A 16269-nucleotide genomic window follows, 5' to 3' on the forward strand; every position below is an offset into this window, starting at 1 on the left:
AACATCCCGCCTCTTCACACGTCATCGGGCATCTACATACACCAGGTCCTTCTCGACAACGCCGCTCAGAATGACCATCCACCACCTCATGATCGGCACCTGGACGCCCCCGGGTGCCATCTTCACCGTCGCCTTTGACGACGAAAAGTTCACCCTCGAGCTCGTCAAGCGCACCGAGATCCCCCAGGAACAGCCCATATCATGGATGACCTTCAGCGTGAGTGACTGAACCCTCTCTCCTTTCGGAGTGTCTGTCTGCCATTAACCAATTGGCTTACACAACCCGTCCGCAGCATGACAAGAAGAACCTCTACGGCGCCGCCATGAAGAAGTGGTCCAGCTTCGCCGTCAAGAGCCCCTCTGAGATTATCCACGAGGCCTCTCACGACATGACCCATGACCGTATGCTCACCTTCACCTCGTCTCCCAGAAACTCATCACTAACACCCGTCCCCCACAGCCAACGCCGCCCTCTCAACAACAAACACCCGCGCAATCTTCCTCCTCGCGGCCCAAAAGCCGCCCTACGCCGTCTACTGCAACCCCTTCTACAAGCACGCCTCCCACGGCAACATCTTCTCCGTCTCCCCCACCGGCAAGCTCGAGACCAACGTCCAGAACTACCCCTACGACCACAACACCGGTATCCACGGCATGGTCTTCGACCCCACGGAAACCTACCTCTACTCCGCCGACCTGACCGCCAACAAGCTCTGGGTCCACAAGAAGCGTGCCCCCGACTCCCCCGAGCTCGACCTCGTCGGCTCCGTCGACGCCCCGGACCCCGGCGACCACCCCCGCTGGGTCGCCCTCCACCCCTCCGGCGCGTACCTCTACGCCCTCATGGAGGCCGGCAACCGCCTCTGCGAGTACGTGATCGACCCCGCCACCAAGCTGCCCGTCTACACCCACCGCGCCTTCCCCCTCATCCCTCCGGGCATCCCCGGCGCCAACAGCAAAATGTACCGCTCCGACGTCTGCACCCTCTCCCACAGCGGCAAGTACCTCTTCGCCACCGCGCGCTCCAACAGCTTCGACGTGACCGGCTACATCGCCGCCTTCAAGCTCGACGACAACGGCCACATTGAGAGGCAGATCTGCCTCAACCCCACCCCGACGAGCGGCGGACACAGCAACGCCGTCAGCCCGTGCGACTGGAGCGACGAGTGGCTGGCCATCACCGACGACCAGGAGGGCTGGATCGAGATCTACCGCTGGCACGACGAGTTCCTGGGCCGCGTCGCGAGGTTGCGCATCCCTGAGCCTGGTTTCGGCATGAACGCCATCTGGTACGACTGAAGAGAAGGAAGGATGGGTAATGTTTGGATATAGAGAGCCCCGGATGCTGGGTTCACACATCACATACGACAAGAATACAAAAATTTGATGATAAATATTGAATACCAGATTGATGCGATGGTGTGTAATATGCGCGGTGCCGTTGTATAGGTTACAGAAAAGGCGTACCGTGGTAGCCGCTCAAATTACTATCGATATCATACAAGCACGAAATTCGACGAACCCCTACGCACGTTTCCTCTATTTGTTACCCTTTCTCTTCTTCCGTCTGTTCTTCTTTTTGCTGGCTTGTTGGCCACCAGTACTTGTACTCGGCGCTGTACTTGATGCTTCGCCGTGTTCATTCTCGTCGTGTTCCTCGGATTCCTGACTAGACAGGATGTTGGACTGGCTAGTGGTACGCGAGCGGTGGCCAGAGGAGCCCTTAGATCCGTTGTCCTCCGAGTCGGAGCTAGCGGCCTGGATGATGATCTTTCGCACACCACTACTTGTCTCAACCACGTTCTCGCTGATACTACCGCTTCGAACAAGAGGCCTACGCTTGGGAGTCGAGGATCCGTCCTCAATGACGCTGGTGACGCTGGGCGAGTTACTGGCCTTCCCGGGTGAAACAATAATCGTCAAATCCGTGCGGCTGGCCTCGGGGCTGCCGCCGCGAGTAGCCTCGGGGCTGCTGCCATTCTCAGGCACAGTCGGAGGCAAGTCCACCTGATCGGCTGCCTTGTCGTCTTCGTGGTGAGGTGAGCTGCTGGCGAGCCTGGCCTGAGTGTCGCTCATGCCCGCGACGCCGTAGCTCCTACGCACGGCGTGGACGCCACCCTTGCCGGTAAGCTTGGGTCGGATGAGCGGGGTGTTCTCGTTTTCTTCTTCGTGCCTTTCCTCGGAAATGTCGCCAGCAACGGAGGCAGGGCGAAGACCGGCAGATGCAGGCGGAGGGCTATGCACCTGGTGCAGGGGTGCACCAGTCTGGACGGGCTTGATCTTGACGGTAGTGGACTTTGTGTTCTTGGGGTTCGATGCGCGGTTCGAAGGACCAAGGTGCTTCAGGTGCTGCTTGGCCTCGTCGAAGGTGGCTTTCACGGGTACGGCGGTCGAGGTCAGACGCCCATCCGGGCCGGCGGAGCTCCTGCGCATCAAGAAGGTCGTCATCTTTCCGGGGCTGCTGGACAGGTGCTGAGGCGCGTCGCTCATAGCACTGACAGAGCCATTGCGCTCGTGGGGAAGTTCGCGATCGAATTCAATGAGATCGCCGTTCTCAGGAATCACCCGGGGCGACGGCTCGGTGGATCGCTTAATGGGTCGGGCCTTGGGCGCAGGGGTCAAACGGCGGATGGCTTTGTGGACATCAATATAGACATCAGACTCGTCGATGATTTCCCTGTGAATGTGTTAGCACAATATGAGAAGCGCCAGACAGAGATCACTCACTCTCCAATGAGCTCTTCGATGACGTCCTCAAGGGTGACGACACCGATGGCACCATAGTCGGCACCAGGGTACTCGGAAACAAGGACCATATGGGACTTGCCCTCCTGGAAGAAGTTGACAATGTCCAAGCAGCTCGTCTCGGGGCGTGTCTCGGGAAGGGTGGCGAGAGGAAAGTCCTTGACCTGCAGGGCGTCCTCGGGGTCGTAGGTGATGAGGATCTTGACGAGGAGCATACCGACAAAGTCGGTGGGCTTACCGGTGGCGTGAATTGGAATGCGGGAATAGCCCTCGGACAGAATTATGTCCATGGTCTTCTCATCAAGCACGGTGTCCTCGGCCATGGTGAAAACATCGCCCATGGGGGTCATGACGTTCGCGACAGGCTTTTCCTTCAGGTCCAAAACGGCGCTGATGATGGTGACCTCGTCCTGGTTCAGACGTTCACCCGCCGCGCCAAGAGACTTGTGCAGAGTGACAAGCGTCTTGAGACCGCTCTTCTTGTATGTGGTGCCGTGGTCCTCGCCGAGAGCCCAGTCGAGAAGCTTAGCAATGGGCCAAGCAATGGGCGCCATAAGCCACATGAGCAAGAGCACCGGCTTGGACATGAAGCCACCGATCGGAAGACCGTAACGGACGCAGACGGATTGGGGAACGACTTCGCCGAAAATGACTGCGCAAATGCTTAGCTGATGTTTAGCTCGGAGTCGGGGATTTGCAAAACTTACCGATGAGAATGGTACTGCCAACAACGGCGGTTACACCTCCACCGAGACAGCGGTCCAACACAATAGGTAGCGATTCGTTGACGATGACGTTGGACAAAAGCAAAGTAACCAGAACCCAATGCTTTCCCTTCTTGAGCAAATCGTAGACGCGTTTGGCGTTCTTGGATTGGGATTCGTCGGGATCGCCAGCCAGAACCTGGAGGTAGATGCTATCCTGTCCCATCAGGCTGTTTTTGCCAAGGTCAGCAACTAGGTACGGGGGCAATCAGTAGTAGGAGTTGGATTGATAACTTACGCAATGGTCAAGCCAGCGAAGGCGCCTCCGGCGAGGACAAGAATCATGGAAGCAACGTAGAGAATCCAGACATCGTCGCCTTCTGCTGGACCCTCGGATTCGCCTTCGCCTCTCGCGTAGATGGGGGCAGCGGCGACGGAAGAGATGCCCAGGGTCAAGGCCCTGGACATCCCAAGGACGCCGGTGCGGATGGTGCCAAAGGAGCCGCCATAGCTTCTCGGCCGTGTCGTGGCCATAGTCGGCTCGTCAATTGAAGAGAGATTCGGTAGTCGTGGTAATAGACGTGGAGTGTGCGAGTGAAGAGGACGCAAGGTCAAGCGCACATTTTATGCGGCGGACGCGGGCAACAGAGAAACGGGGCAGCACGACCTCAGGCTGTAGGTGGATTCTCGGTGCACTCAGGGTGGTTCGGCTCCACTCTGTGTTTACCTGCAGCTGCGGTGCGTACGCAAGTGTGCACCAGGCAAGGCGGGTGAGCTCCACTGACGAGCCAAGATCGGAAGCCAAGGTGGGTGTCAACAGTGGGTGGTGGTTCGAGGCGCAGGTATTGCAGCAGTCGGCAAGCAATGGGGGAGCGATGAAGAAGAAAATATCGTAGGATTGTAGGTACGGTAGCTGGGTGTTTGAGGTGTAGGTAGGCATAGGCCGGTAGGTAAGTACCGGAGATGGATGAGAATTAAGAAAAAACAAAAAAAGATCAGAGAGGTCTGTTCAGTGTTTGTCTGTTAGTGGAGGTCGACTGCCACTGCCAGTGCTCGCTGCCGGAAGCTTTCCTCTGTCGGCGGGCAGCCAGCCAATCAAGACCTGCGGAGGCGCACAAGCTTGGCGTCATCAACGGTCGAGGGGGGCGGGCTGCAGCGATGTGAGGAGCGCGAATGATGCATCATTGCCGCAGTGACCTTCAACCTCCCGCACCGGCACTGGCAGTGGCATGTATCCGTATCTCTGCTGTAGACACAAGGGTTAAATCTGACTGGCATGCACTGTTGGACTTGCGCTGGACGGCTATTCGGCTGGCGCGAGAAACCCAAAAAGCCCATCCTTCGTCTCGCTTGGCCCCCCCGCCTTTCTTTTGGCGCAAGAACGGAAAATGTCTCGTCATAAGGCATTTGTGCAGAATCCGGGGTAATTGAATGTGCTGTGCATACCTGCCTCCCGTCGCTTTGAGTCTTTTCCAAAGCTGACAACCTAAGGTAAAGTAGCTAAAAGGTAGCTATAGCAGACGATAGACAGACAGCACATGTCTTGGCCAACCTACTACTAATCCTTATCTCGGGTCGTGCTCTGCATGGACACACGAGAGATAAACAGACACACACGTCTGACAGAGCTAAAGTGCTGACTGACACAAGATCAGAAGCTTTCGACCCGGAGTCATGGTTAACATTCAGTTCGGCGCGATTGGGGCTCCTTGTTAGTGGCCTGTCCCTGACCCCGAGTTCTCGACTTTCAGAGGGCGGCTCTGGACAGCTTGCCAGCAGGTACCTCACCTTAATCGCGTGGTGCAGGGGTACAAATTATGCATCCATGGATGAGATGTCCACAATCCAGGTACATAACGGCTTGCATGCTGTGGCCTACCTTTAAGTGACCCGACCTTATCTGAGTGTCCACTTACATGAAAAGTGCCCACGTGCCCAATGAGCTGTCCAGACCAAACTGACATGGAGTCAGCGAGTTGTCACCAACCTCGGACCCTGCGTCATTCCCTCACAGACCCTGAGCTGTGAACGATCCCCCTTCTAGAAATCCTCCGCGCCACCTGCTTTTTCTTCTCTCGTGCGTCCCGTCCTTTGCCGGGCTGTGGGTTGTCGCAAGAGTTGCACCAGCCGACGGAGGCATTGAGCCGGGCGAAACCCAATCAGAAACAACGTTGCGTTGCCCGCCTTCTGCCGGCACCCGAGCTCAATCTTGTCAACTCTCTCTGCAACACGCAATTGCGGGCTTGATGATGAGAGATATGGTGGCACAACCTGCATCGGCGAAATTGCCAAAAACCTTGTTGCTCAGGGTTCCCGTCTACCTATCTAGTTAGGCATTCAAATGGCCTTGTCTGGGTCGCGTTTTTTTCTTGCACTGCCCTGCGCCAACAGTCTCCAACTTGTCAAGAGAGCCCCTCAACTCGCCAATAGGATGTCAACCTTTGCCAAGCTCCGCGAACTCGTGGGGGGCCACCTCACGTCTCAATGAGAGCTCCTGCAGCTGCTCAAGTGGCTCCTCGCAACTGCAACCCACTTGACCTTATTCTCCTCAATTGCGGGCGCCCTAGAGACAAGCTCTCACTTACACACATAAACACTCATCATCACCACCACCACCACCACCACACCAACGACACCTCCTCACAGCCTCACCAAGCTCACATTCAGGATTCCTTCGGCTCGCTGCAAATCCTCCACAACTCCACCACCAATATCTCCCTTCACACCCAAGATCATGAGAGCTTCATTGCCGCCCTCTGCTCTCCTCTCCTCCCCGTCCAAGCTGGCCACCTGCATGAAGGTGATGTTAATCCCATGCCGTCCCAGCGCCGTGCCGACACCGCCAATCTTGCCCGGCTCGTCATAGTTGTGCAGCACCAGCAGCGTCCCCTGCGGCTGGAACGTCGCACTGAAACGGTCCAGCTTGGAGATGTATATGCTCTGCCCCGACACATATCCCTCAATCACCTGCTCGCCGTCCTCGCCGTGCGACCGCAGAGTCACCAGACTAGCATACACCGCGTTCTTGGCCTCACCGCTGTGCGTCTCGCTGATGATCATGCCCTTCTCCTTGGCGATGAGGCTGGCGTTAACGATGTTCACGTCTCGCCCGCCAGAGTCGGTGATGGACGACACGAGACCCTTCACCAACGCCGCGAAGAGCGGTCGGGTGTTGGAGGTGCCTGCTAGGTCGCCTTGGTAGATCAGTTCGAACCTCCGACCGCCCACCATGCCGCCTTTGCTGCCGACAAAGTGTTGCGTATACAGCCCACCCATCTTCTCAACGAGCCGCACGAACGGCTGCAGCTTGCGATACTCCTCTGGCATGATCAACGGCGCGTTGACGGCTGCCGTTGGGAGACCGCCTCGGAGAATCTCAGCCACCTGGGTGCAAACATCCATCGAGACGTTTTCTTGGGCTTCCACGGTCGACGCTCCCAGATGTGGGGTTGCAACCACCTTCGGGTGCTTGGTCAGTTCGGCTGCCGTCGAGTCTGCCTTCGGAGGCTCGGAAGTGAACACGTCGAGACCAGCTCCAGCGATCCAGCCTTCATCCAAGGCTCGCAGGAGTGCTGCTTCGTTGTACACGCCTCCTCGAGCGACGTTCAATACTCGCGCCGTCTTTTTCATTTTTTGAAACTCCTCTTCTTTCAACAGGTCCAGGGTACTGGCCATCAGCGGGGTATGGATCGTCAGGAAGTCGACTACCGGCAAGAGCGTCTGAAGGTCGGCCACGAGCTCGACGTTGGATTGACGCGCAATCTCGTTGCTGGCGTACGGATCTACCGCCTTCACCTTCATCCCAAGGCCAATGGCCATGCGAGCAACCTTCATACCCACTTTGCCGAGCCCAATGATTCCGAGCGTCTTGTTTCCGACTTCGACACCGACGAGCTTGCCTCGCTCCCACTTGCCGTCTTTCATCGTGGTATCCGCGCGTCCGACGTTGCGAGCTGTTGCGAGGAGGAGGGCAATCGTGTGCTCTGCTGCGGCGAGAATGTTGCCCGCAGGCGAGTTTACGACGATGATGCCATGATTGGTGGCGGCGTCCACATCGATGTTATCCACGCCTACGCCTGCTCGGGCCACGACGCGGAGCTTTCTGCCGGCCGCGAGAACGGCAGCGTTCACTTTCGTCTCGGATCGGACAATGAGGGCATGGTAATTGGGAATCGCTTCGACAAGCTCGTCTGCGGACAGGCCAGTGCGGTTGTCAACGTCGTACTTGTCCTTCAATAGGGCAAGGCCATCGGAAGACACCTTCTCAGGGACCAGAATCCGGGGACGGTCGGTCGCAAAAGGGGTTATAGTCGAAGCTATTTTTTCGATTGCCGACGGTGCCATGGCAAAGGTTTGGCACAGCGTGCAGTATTTGGTTCAATTGGGCTGGCTTGGTACGAAGTGGTTAATACTGACTAGAACAGAACGAAGGCTGGCCAGTAATCGTGGGTTACCATCAACTTTATTTCATCACACACGCGACAGCCGCTAAGCTTTTATACAAAGTAACCCCCTCAAAACCCCTCATAGCAACGTTGACCACGTCCGATGTCCAGGGAGCTACAAAGAACGGGAAGCTGCATGTCTCGTTCGGATCCGAGGAGAGCTATTCCGAGGTGGCAGTGACTCGTGAGGCGATATCGAGCCCCTCAACGCAGTCAATGGCAGCCCCCCAGCTAATGGTATGTGCTAATAGGAGCTGCACTATCACGTCGCAAGGCGAACAGACGCGGGTTCAAGAGCACACCCTACCTATGACGAGGCAGAATCGCCCGGCGATACACCAAGATGCGACGGATTAGAGTGTAAGTTGGGCGTGAGGACGCGCGACCCCTCACTTCCCCCACGTTCTACTACTGCAGCGGCATCCCGCCCCCGCATCTTCACTGGTCAGCCTGAAGAGATCGATGTTTGGGGCAGCGGTCTGCGTGCGGCCATTGATGCCGGCTGAGTCAATTGCGGTAAGCGCTGCCGGTGCCCTATACGTTGGAGGAGCAGCCTCATTGCAACATGAAGAAGCAGTCGGAAGGGATCCGGCCATGTCCTCGAGGGTCTCGGTTTTCGCGATTGGTGGATGTTTCTGTGAGCTGGATTCACAATATGCATCTCTAGGGTCTTCCCTACAGAAGATGAGGACCTGGATGGGAGACTTGACTCTACTCCAGTGATCGTCATCTTACCGTACTAAGGATGTGTGATTAAAAGTCGCCGTGCTCGGAGTTTATGCCAACAGTGACAATTCAATCAATAGCAAATTGTGACCCAAAAGGTTTGGTCCTCGGAGTCCGAAGTTGGAGCGAGTTAGTAGAATCGTAGACGTGTCATGGAGCCCATAACCCAATGAACCAGTTCCGAAAGTTGGCCTCTTTTTTGAGGGGGGGAGTTGCCTGTAGTGATAAAGAAGCCAGGTCAGCAAGTCTTGCGTTTCTTGAATATTGACTATGGTAGGCAGCATTTTAGTTCTAAAGGCCGTGTGTAGGCACCGGTAATCCTGATGCAGTCACAGTTGTCTGCTGAGCATGCGATGGATCACCATTGGTTGGAAATCCCGTTGCCTGTGTGCCTGGGCTGTTGATGATATCAAAATGACAGAATTTCACCACATTGAGGGAATCCGATTCGAGTACGAGATTGAATCTTAGATCCGTTATCTGATGTTTATTTGGTTCTTCCACACAGAACCTTCCATCTTCCAAACTATGCTGGCAGGTCAGAGCGTGCTGTGGCCAAGACCGCCGCCAAGCCTTGCGCCTTTTGGGTTGTTGTAACGATGTGTTTCCTCTGGTCTTGACTGGTTGAAAGACGGAGAAGTGAGCTGCGATTAAGACGTGAATGAAGGTCAAATAAACCGAGAATAAAACGCTTTGAAGGCATTGAGTGTTACATGTGTAAGTGGTCCAGTGACAATTCGGTAGGCCACTGAGTGGCACCTGTCAAATGCTACCGCCACCTGTCCGGCCATTCCCGTCTGCTAGGTAGGCACTTTGCAGTATTTCCGCAGCCGTCCAGTGGCCACTGCAAGCTGAGAGGTGAAAGCCACAGCGAATAGGACCCCACCTCCACTGCCGTCATCACTGCCTTAGGCAGGGACGATTTGTACAGTCTCGACCCCCAGTTGCCCCTTACCTGGCTGGTATCAGCGCCGCGTGGATACGGTTAATTCATAATATTAATCCCAGGCACACGACGTTTAAGACCCAACCGACAGGTCATCTTTGCGATCTTGCGCCCTCCTCCCCTTTCTCCGATCGCACCTGCTACGACTACAACACCTCGCCCGCCGATTTGCAACTCCAATCGCTCGCCTCAATCCGAACAACCCATTCTTCAACTCGCGCATTCGAACAAAGGCCACCATGTCTCGAAGACCGCCGCCCAATCCCGCCGCCGAAAGAGCGGCCCAAAACTCGCAGACCATCAAGAGTCTGTTGAAGCTGGAGTGCAACAAAGTCTGCTCTGACTGCAAGAGAAACAAACGTGAGTCTTTTTCCGTCGTCTGATCCCCGACCACTCAAGTCTGTCCGCTGACTCTCGCGCTACGACAGACCCGCGATGGGCCAGTTGGAACCTCGGTGTCTTTATCTGCATTCGTTGTTCGGGCATCCACCGCGGCATGGGCACACACATCAGCAGAGTCAAGTCCGTCGACCTCGATTCCTGGACCGACGAACAACTCCAGAGCATCCTCAGCTGGGGCAATGCGCGCGCAAACAAGTACTGGGAGGCCAAGCTGGCGCCCGGCCACGTTCCCTCCGAATCCAAGATTGAGAACTTTATCCGCACCAAGTACGAACTCAAGAGATGGAAGATGGACGGCCCCATTCCCGACCCCGCCACTCTGGACGCCGACGGCGACGACGATGTGCCCCTGAGCATCGTGAAGGAGAAGCAGAACGTGGAGAGGCGGGAGTCGGTTCGCAAGAGTTCGGTTGGCAAGTCCGCCGCCCCTCCCAGGAGCATCGCTGCCCCGCAGCCGCAGGTCGATCTTATCGGCGGTGATCCCATCCCCCGGGCAAGCACCGCCGGCCCGCAGCCCGGAAAGGTCGTCCCTCCCAAGTCTGATCCGGCTCCCCCCAAGGCCACGAGCACGAAAGATTCGTTGTTGGGCCTGGACTTCTTCGGAGAGCCCGCCGCTCCGCCACGACCTGCTAGCACTAACAATGCCGGCGGCATGGGAGCCCCCTCCAGGCCAGATCTCAAGCAGTCGATCCTGTCGCTCTACGCCTCTGCCCCGAAGCCGCAACCTCAGCAGCAACAAGCCCCTCAGGTCCCAGGTGGGCAGTTTGGCAGCATGCCTTCTCCCACCTTTGGCCAGCAGCAACAGCAGCAGTCCTTTGGTGGCATGAACGATGCCTTCAGCAGCCTCAGCTTCTCTAACACCACCAGCCCCAAACCCGCCGCAGCCGACCCGTTCGCCAGTTTAGCCAGTCCCGTCAGCAGCAGGTCCCCGCCCCCAGCTTCCTCGAACGCCTTTGGCGGCCTCGGCGGAGGCAGCTTCTTCGACTCCAAGCCCGCCGCCGCTCCCGCCCCTCAACACCAGAAGCAACCATCAAACAGCGGCTTCGGTGGATTTGGCTGGTCCAGCTCCCCGGCCCCGGCACCGACTCAGCAACCAAAGCCCGCCCAGCCAGCGTCCTCCGGCATGGGAGACCTGTTCGATCTCTCCTCGCCCTCTCAACCCGCCGCCGCCCCTAGCCCTGCTCCCGCCGCCGCTTCCAGCTCCGTCTTCAACCTCTCGAACCAGCCAAAGGCTCCGTCTCCTGCGCCCAACCCAACAGCGGCTGCCACGAGCACCATGAACTCGGGCAACTGGTCAGGTTCTGACGTGTGGGGATCCAACGCATGGAGCACACCTGATACTTCCGCGGCGGCAGCGCCCGCTCCTGCGAAGGCCCCGGAGGCTCCCAAGCCCTCTGGTGGTTTCGGCGGCAGTGCCGATATTGGCGGATGGGGTGCCTCTGGCTCTTTTGCCAGCACGCCCATCGTCCCCGGAGCATCTGGTGGTTTCAGCACCGCGCCCAAGGTTGCGGCCGACGAGGAGTTTGGAGGATGGACGAGCAGCACAACCCCGCACGCCGGATCAGGATCAGCCAAGCCCATCGGCGGCAACGAGGATCTGTTTTCCAACGTCTGGCAGTAAATGGACGGGACATGGTCGAGTTGCAGAGCTATTCGCGGCCAAGGCGGGAGATTCAAGAGCCCTTGAGCGTTTCGTCACCAGTCTATAAACATTTCAAAGTAAGGGATGGCATCACGGACACGCGGACGGGGAGGTTTCATGTGACATGTCTGTATTTCGGATGCAAAAGCGTCATAGATGAATACTCTTTTTCTTCATTTTGCAAATAAGACTGAGCAAGCCAAGTTGAACATTCATGATACCATATAATGTATTGTGTGCAGTGCTACAGTAAGTACCACCGGCCAGTCAGTAGTCATTGTGCTATTCCCCCAAAGTGTCCAAAAAAAGAGAAAAACTCCGGTATCCATGCGCGCAGGGTATTTGAACGTCCACGCCCAACGTCCTCGCCATCATAACAAAGTTTTTGCTCGCCGTATGTTCTCTTACGCGGTCTCCATTGCGCCGTCGAGAGGGTCCGTCTTTCCAGCCCACGGTGACCTCCGGAAATCAGTGCAGCCGGCGCCGTATTCGTCTTCCGCCCAGTGTCGTTTCTCTTGGGTCCGTTGATCATGCCCCGCCGTGGTCTATCATACCAGCCCCGAGAACAAAGAAAAGAGCACCCGCCCCTCTTCCCGTCCAAAGAATCGTTTCGAAGTCGTTTCCTTCAAAAGAAGAGTTTGGAGATGTAGAACAGGACGATAAAGATGCCGATGATGATGCCCGACAGCTTGAGGATGGCAACTTTGTTGCCGGAGGCGGCCATGCGGGTTAAGCGGCCGGCGGAGCCCTTGAGCTGGGTGGACATGGAGGAGAAGGTTTCGGACTGCACGGAGGGGGGGACGTTAGCGATTATGTCTCTGGCGGTTTTCACACGCGGAAAAGGGGAGAGCGAGGGTAGCAGCAGCAGGGGCTGGACGTACAGTGCTGTCAATGACTTCGTGGGCGCGCGCGTTGTCGTAGATGTCGACGGTGACGCCGCGGAGGGCGGAGACCTTGGCGGAGAGCTCGTCCAGGCGGGCGTTGTTCTGGCGCTCGCGCTCGTAGGCTTCTGACATTTTTGCGGTTTTTTGGTTTGGTGGTGTTTTTGGTTTCGGGACGGATAGGGGGTCGAGCGGGTGCGATCACGGCGTTCGTGCGCTCACGGAGAGTTCAAGGCCGGAGAGTATCGGAGACGTCTGGTCGGGTTGCCGTCGAGTTCGGCGATGAGGGATTGTGTTCCGGGTTGGAAGTTGACTGCGGCGGGATTGCTTCGTCGTCGTCGTCGTCGGTGTCGCAGGACGTATTATCGCCTCCCGTGCAGATTGGGGGAATCTTGGGTTGTGGCGGTGTTGTAGGGGAAGCGGTGCGCAGATGTACTTTTCTTCCCTTGCCCAGCTGATAGTTTCGTTTGTTTCGCGCAGTTCGTAGGTTTGTAGGGTTGGAAGTCGTCAAAGGGGGTTGCGGCGGGTGTGGTTGGTGTTTAGCTGGCGGCGAAACAATGACGATGGCCGGCCCGGGCGTTCTCAGAGGCCAGTCGAGGCGAGCGAGGCTGGACGGGCACCTCACTCTTCGTCGCTGCTGCAAACCACCACGGGGCGGCGGGATTGACGGGGGCCTAGAATCCCGGGTAGGTAGGTTCCTAGCTGCTTACGAGCGTAGGGGAACCTAACCTTGAACGGGTCAGGTCCAGTGTCACTGCTCGGATCGGTACCCTTGCTGGTGGGGGTTTGCGCGTCAATTCCTGCGCCACAGTGGCCATGGGCCACACGGCCCCCCGAACCCGAGCCAGCAGCGGTGCCCCCTCCATTTTGTCTGGTCCAGTGCTGCGTGCACCACGAGCCACTGGACGTCAGTACCCCGCGAATTTTGCACTAGAGGCGGCAATTACCTCACTGTCAGCGCCGCAAGGTACCACTGCCACTGGACCGTAGCAGTGACATGGAAGCCGGAGGGCTGAAAAAGTGACAGGAGCTTACTGGACACTTTTTTCCCGTCTGTCTCTTCCGGCGATCCCAGAGCTGGCTGCACGTTGTCAGCTGGCACCCCAATCCCCAGACGAAACATAAACATCGTCAAAAGAGCAAGATGCACCAGCTGGCTTATTCCTTGACAAGCCGGGAGCCCAGCAACGTGCATTTTATGAAGCAAGCCCCGTAGCGTCGTCCAATGGCTGCATGTTTAATCTAAGGTAGTTCGGCCGAACAAGTAATGAAATTGAAGGAAGAAATGAAAAGGTTAAAAAGCAAGGAAGACAAAAGCCATTAAGAGTGCCGTGTCCCGGCGCCCACGGCCTCTGCCCGACGAACGAAAGAGCCAAGCCCAACACACAAACACCCAATCCCAACCTAACACCACAATCAAAGCTCCCCCTCCTCCCCCAAGGCGAAAAGAAGAGGCGCAGGCCTGCCTCGGCGGCTCTTCACCTATCGGACCCCACTAAATCACTATTACGTGGAGCTGTGGACTCGCTCTTCGGGTCAGTGGTCATCACAGACAGGCGCAGCTGCGGAATACACTACGCATGTACCTTGACCTTGGACCTTGGACCTCCCACCTAGGACCTGCCTTCCTAAGGTAATCACCTCCAAATACCCATCCAGGCACCTCTTCGTGTCCGTGAACGCTGTCTTCCTTCAACCTTTTTTCTCCTCAACCTCTCTTCCTAACTGAAGGAAACGACGCCGACTCTCCCGTACTCTCGCGCCGTCAAGCATCATCGTCATGGGCCTCCACAACCCGCTGCCGTCGTCTATGGCGTGTAAGTCCACCTTTTTCTTCCTGCCCTGTGCCGGTGATCCCGCGCCCCGGCGCTTCGCCCGTCATCACGACGAGAACACACGAGCTGACTCCCCTCTCTCGAACAGCGGAATGCAAAAAGTGCGGCAAGATCTTGACCTCCTTCATCGACCCGCGTCAAGCATTCAGTCCCGACAAGATCATTCCCCCCTCGATCCTCGCCAACGCAAAGGTGAGCCATATTCCACACCCCGCCCTCGCGATCCTTCCTCCCCGCCTTGGCGCACAAACGCCAGCAGGAGGCCTCCCGAGAAAAGACTCTCCCCAACGAAAGAAAACCACAGTACAATACAGATTGCTGATTTAAACACCGTGGAACAGGGCCTCGCGATCCTCACAGTCCTCAAGGCAGGCTTCCTCGGCTCCGGCCGTTTCGGCAGCGGTCTCGTCGTCTCGCGCCTCCCCGACGGATCATGGAGTGCGCCAAGCGCAATCGGCACCGCAGGTGCAGGCTTTGGCGGACAGATCGGCTTCGAGCTCACTGACTTCGTCTTCATCCTCAACGACGCCAGCGCCGTCAAGACCTTCGCCCAGGCCGGCTCCCTTACCCTCGGCGGCAACGTCTCCATCGCCGCCGGTCCCGTCGGCCGCAACGCCGAGGCAGCAGGCGCCGCCTCCCTCAAGTCCGTCGCCGGAATCTTCTCCTACTCCAAGACCAAGGGCCTGTTCGCCGGCGTCTCGCTCGAGGGCTCCGTCATCATCGAGCGCCGCGACGCCAACGAGAAGCTCTACGGCACCCGCTACACCGCCGCCCAGATCCTCACCGGCAGCGTCCGCCCACCCTCCCAGGCCGCGCCCCTCATGAACATTCTCAACTCGCGTGCTTTCAACGCCGGCCGCACGGGCCAGGCCGACGACGCCATGTACAACGACGTCCCCGTCTACGACCAGGGTCACGATGACGTAGTTTGGAACGGTCGCCGGGGAAGTGGATACGGTGAGGGGGAGTTCAACAACAACCGCAGCAGTATGTACGGTGGCGGCGCCGGCGGTGCCAGTGAGTTTGGCGGACCGAAGCGATCCAGCACATGGCAGGACGACGTCTACGACCGACCTACCGGCGACACCGGCTTCGGCGGGGTTTCGCGCTCCAACACGTTCGCGTCAAGAGGGGCCGACAGCTACGTCTACAGAGACAACCCGTCGCCCAACTTTGGTGCGGTGCCGGATCAGAAGACCGGCCCGCCAGGCAGACCTGCGGCGCCGAAGCCGAACTTTGCGTCCAAGACGGCTATGCTGAAGAAGAACGAGGCCGTTGCGCTGTTCACGTTCGAGGCTGACCAGCCCGGCGATCTTGGTTTCAAGAAGGGCGACGTCATTACGGTACTGAAGAAGACCGAGAACGAGACTGATTGGTGGTATGTATCTCTTGAATATTCGTTCACATGTACGGCAAAGACTGACAACCTGCGCAGGACTGGCATGATTGGAACGAGGCACGGCATCTTCCCCAGCAACTATGTCAAGCTGAAGGAATAAGATTCGAGAATCGTCGGGGCGATATAATGCGCGCTTGAATACCCCAACCCAAGTTTCAGTCATTTTGGGTCACTGCCCGGTCAAATTGCATCTGCAGAGACGGAGGACACACAGAGGAGGGCTTTTTTTTTTCTTTCTTGATTATTCCATGATACTCCGGATGGTATTTTTCCATCCTGTTTTATCCATGATTTCCTGTTTTCATGACGAATGGTTTCTCTCCTAATCATCCACGACTTCTTTGGCGTTTTTGGAAAGGGGCATGTCGGACTACCCCTTATTCTTCATTCTAGTCTCACAGCATAAACGTCGGTTTTGGTGAGAGGTGGGAAAAAGAAGAGCTTCCTTCATTTTGCACATATGCCCTTTACTTCCTGGCTTTAAGCTGCGTGTGGTGACAAACTGGTCTGCGCTCCCCCCCGCCCGTCGTCAGTGAGAGGTCCC

General features: G+C 57.2%; 6 protein-coding genes across 6 annotated transcripts; 3 read left to right on the forward strand and 3 right to left on the reverse strand.

The window, feature by feature from the left end:
• Positions 1 to 70: 70 nt before the first annotated feature.
• Positions 71 to 1299, forward strand: COL26b_000726 (uncharacterized protein; the record flags this gene model as incomplete). The annotated part of the gene is made up of 3 exons (XM_053173691.1): positions 71 to 217; positions 294 to 402; positions 461 to 1299. The coding sequence occupies 3 exons, from the start codon at positions 71 to 73 to the stop codon at positions 1297 to 1299; spliced, it is 1095 nt and encodes a 364-aa protein (XP_053042248.1).
• Positions 1300 to 1539: 240 nt separating this feature from the next.
• COL26b_000727 (uncharacterized protein) lies at positions 1540 to 3983 on the reverse strand (the record flags this gene model as incomplete). The annotated part of the gene is made up of 4 exons (XM_053173692.1): positions 1540 to 2677; positions 2728 to 3397; positions 3453 to 3679; positions 3748 to 3983. 4 exons carry the CDS (start codon positions 3981 to 3983, stop codon positions 1540 to 1542), a joined length of 2271 nt encoding a protein of 756 aa, XP_053042249.1.
• Positions 3984 to 6089: 2106 nt separating this feature from the next.
• Positions 6090 to 7793, reverse strand: COL26b_000728 (uncharacterized protein; the record flags this gene model as incomplete). The annotated part of the gene is made up of 1 exon (XM_053173693.1): positions 6090 to 7793. One exon carries the CDS (start codon positions 7791 to 7793, stop codon positions 6090 to 6092), a length of 1704 nt encoding a protein of 567 aa, XP_053042250.1.
• Positions 7794 to 9805: 2012 nt separating this feature from the next.
• COL26b_000729 (uncharacterized protein) lies at positions 9806 to 11589 on the forward strand (the record flags this gene model as incomplete). Its single annotated transcript, XM_053173694.1, has 2 exons — positions 9806 to 9926; positions 9995 to 11589. 2 exons carry the CDS (start codon positions 9806 to 9808, stop codon positions 11587 to 11589), a joined length of 1716 nt encoding a protein of 571 aa, XP_053042251.1.
• Positions 11590 to 12235: 646 nt separating this feature from the next.
• COL26b_000730 (uncharacterized protein) lies at positions 12236 to 12626 on the reverse strand (the record flags this gene model as incomplete). The annotated part of the gene is made up of 2 exons (XM_053173695.1): positions 12236 to 12394; positions 12492 to 12626. 2 exons carry the CDS (start codon positions 12624 to 12626, stop codon positions 12236 to 12238), a joined length of 294 nt encoding a protein of 97 aa, XP_053042252.1.
• A 1645-nt stretch (positions 12627 to 14271) lies between these two features.
• Positions 14272 to 15825, forward strand: COL26b_000731 (uncharacterized protein; the record flags this gene model as incomplete). The annotated part of the gene is made up of 4 exons (XM_053173696.1): positions 14272 to 14308; positions 14415 to 14518; positions 14668 to 15704; positions 15762 to 15825. The coding sequence occupies 4 exons, from the start codon at positions 14272 to 14274 to the stop codon at positions 15823 to 15825; spliced, it is 1242 nt and encodes a 413-aa protein (XP_053042253.1).
• Positions 15826 to 16269: the final 444 nt, after the last annotated feature.

The sequence above is a fragment of the Colletotrichum chrysophilum genome (genome assembly GCF_026319265.1).
Source record: "Colletotrichum chrysophilum strain AFK26 chromosome Unknown scaffold_3, whole genome shotgun sequence".
NCBI lineage: Eukaryota > Fungi > Ascomycota > Sordariomycetes > Glomerellales > Glomerellaceae > Colletotrichum > Colletotrichum chrysophilum.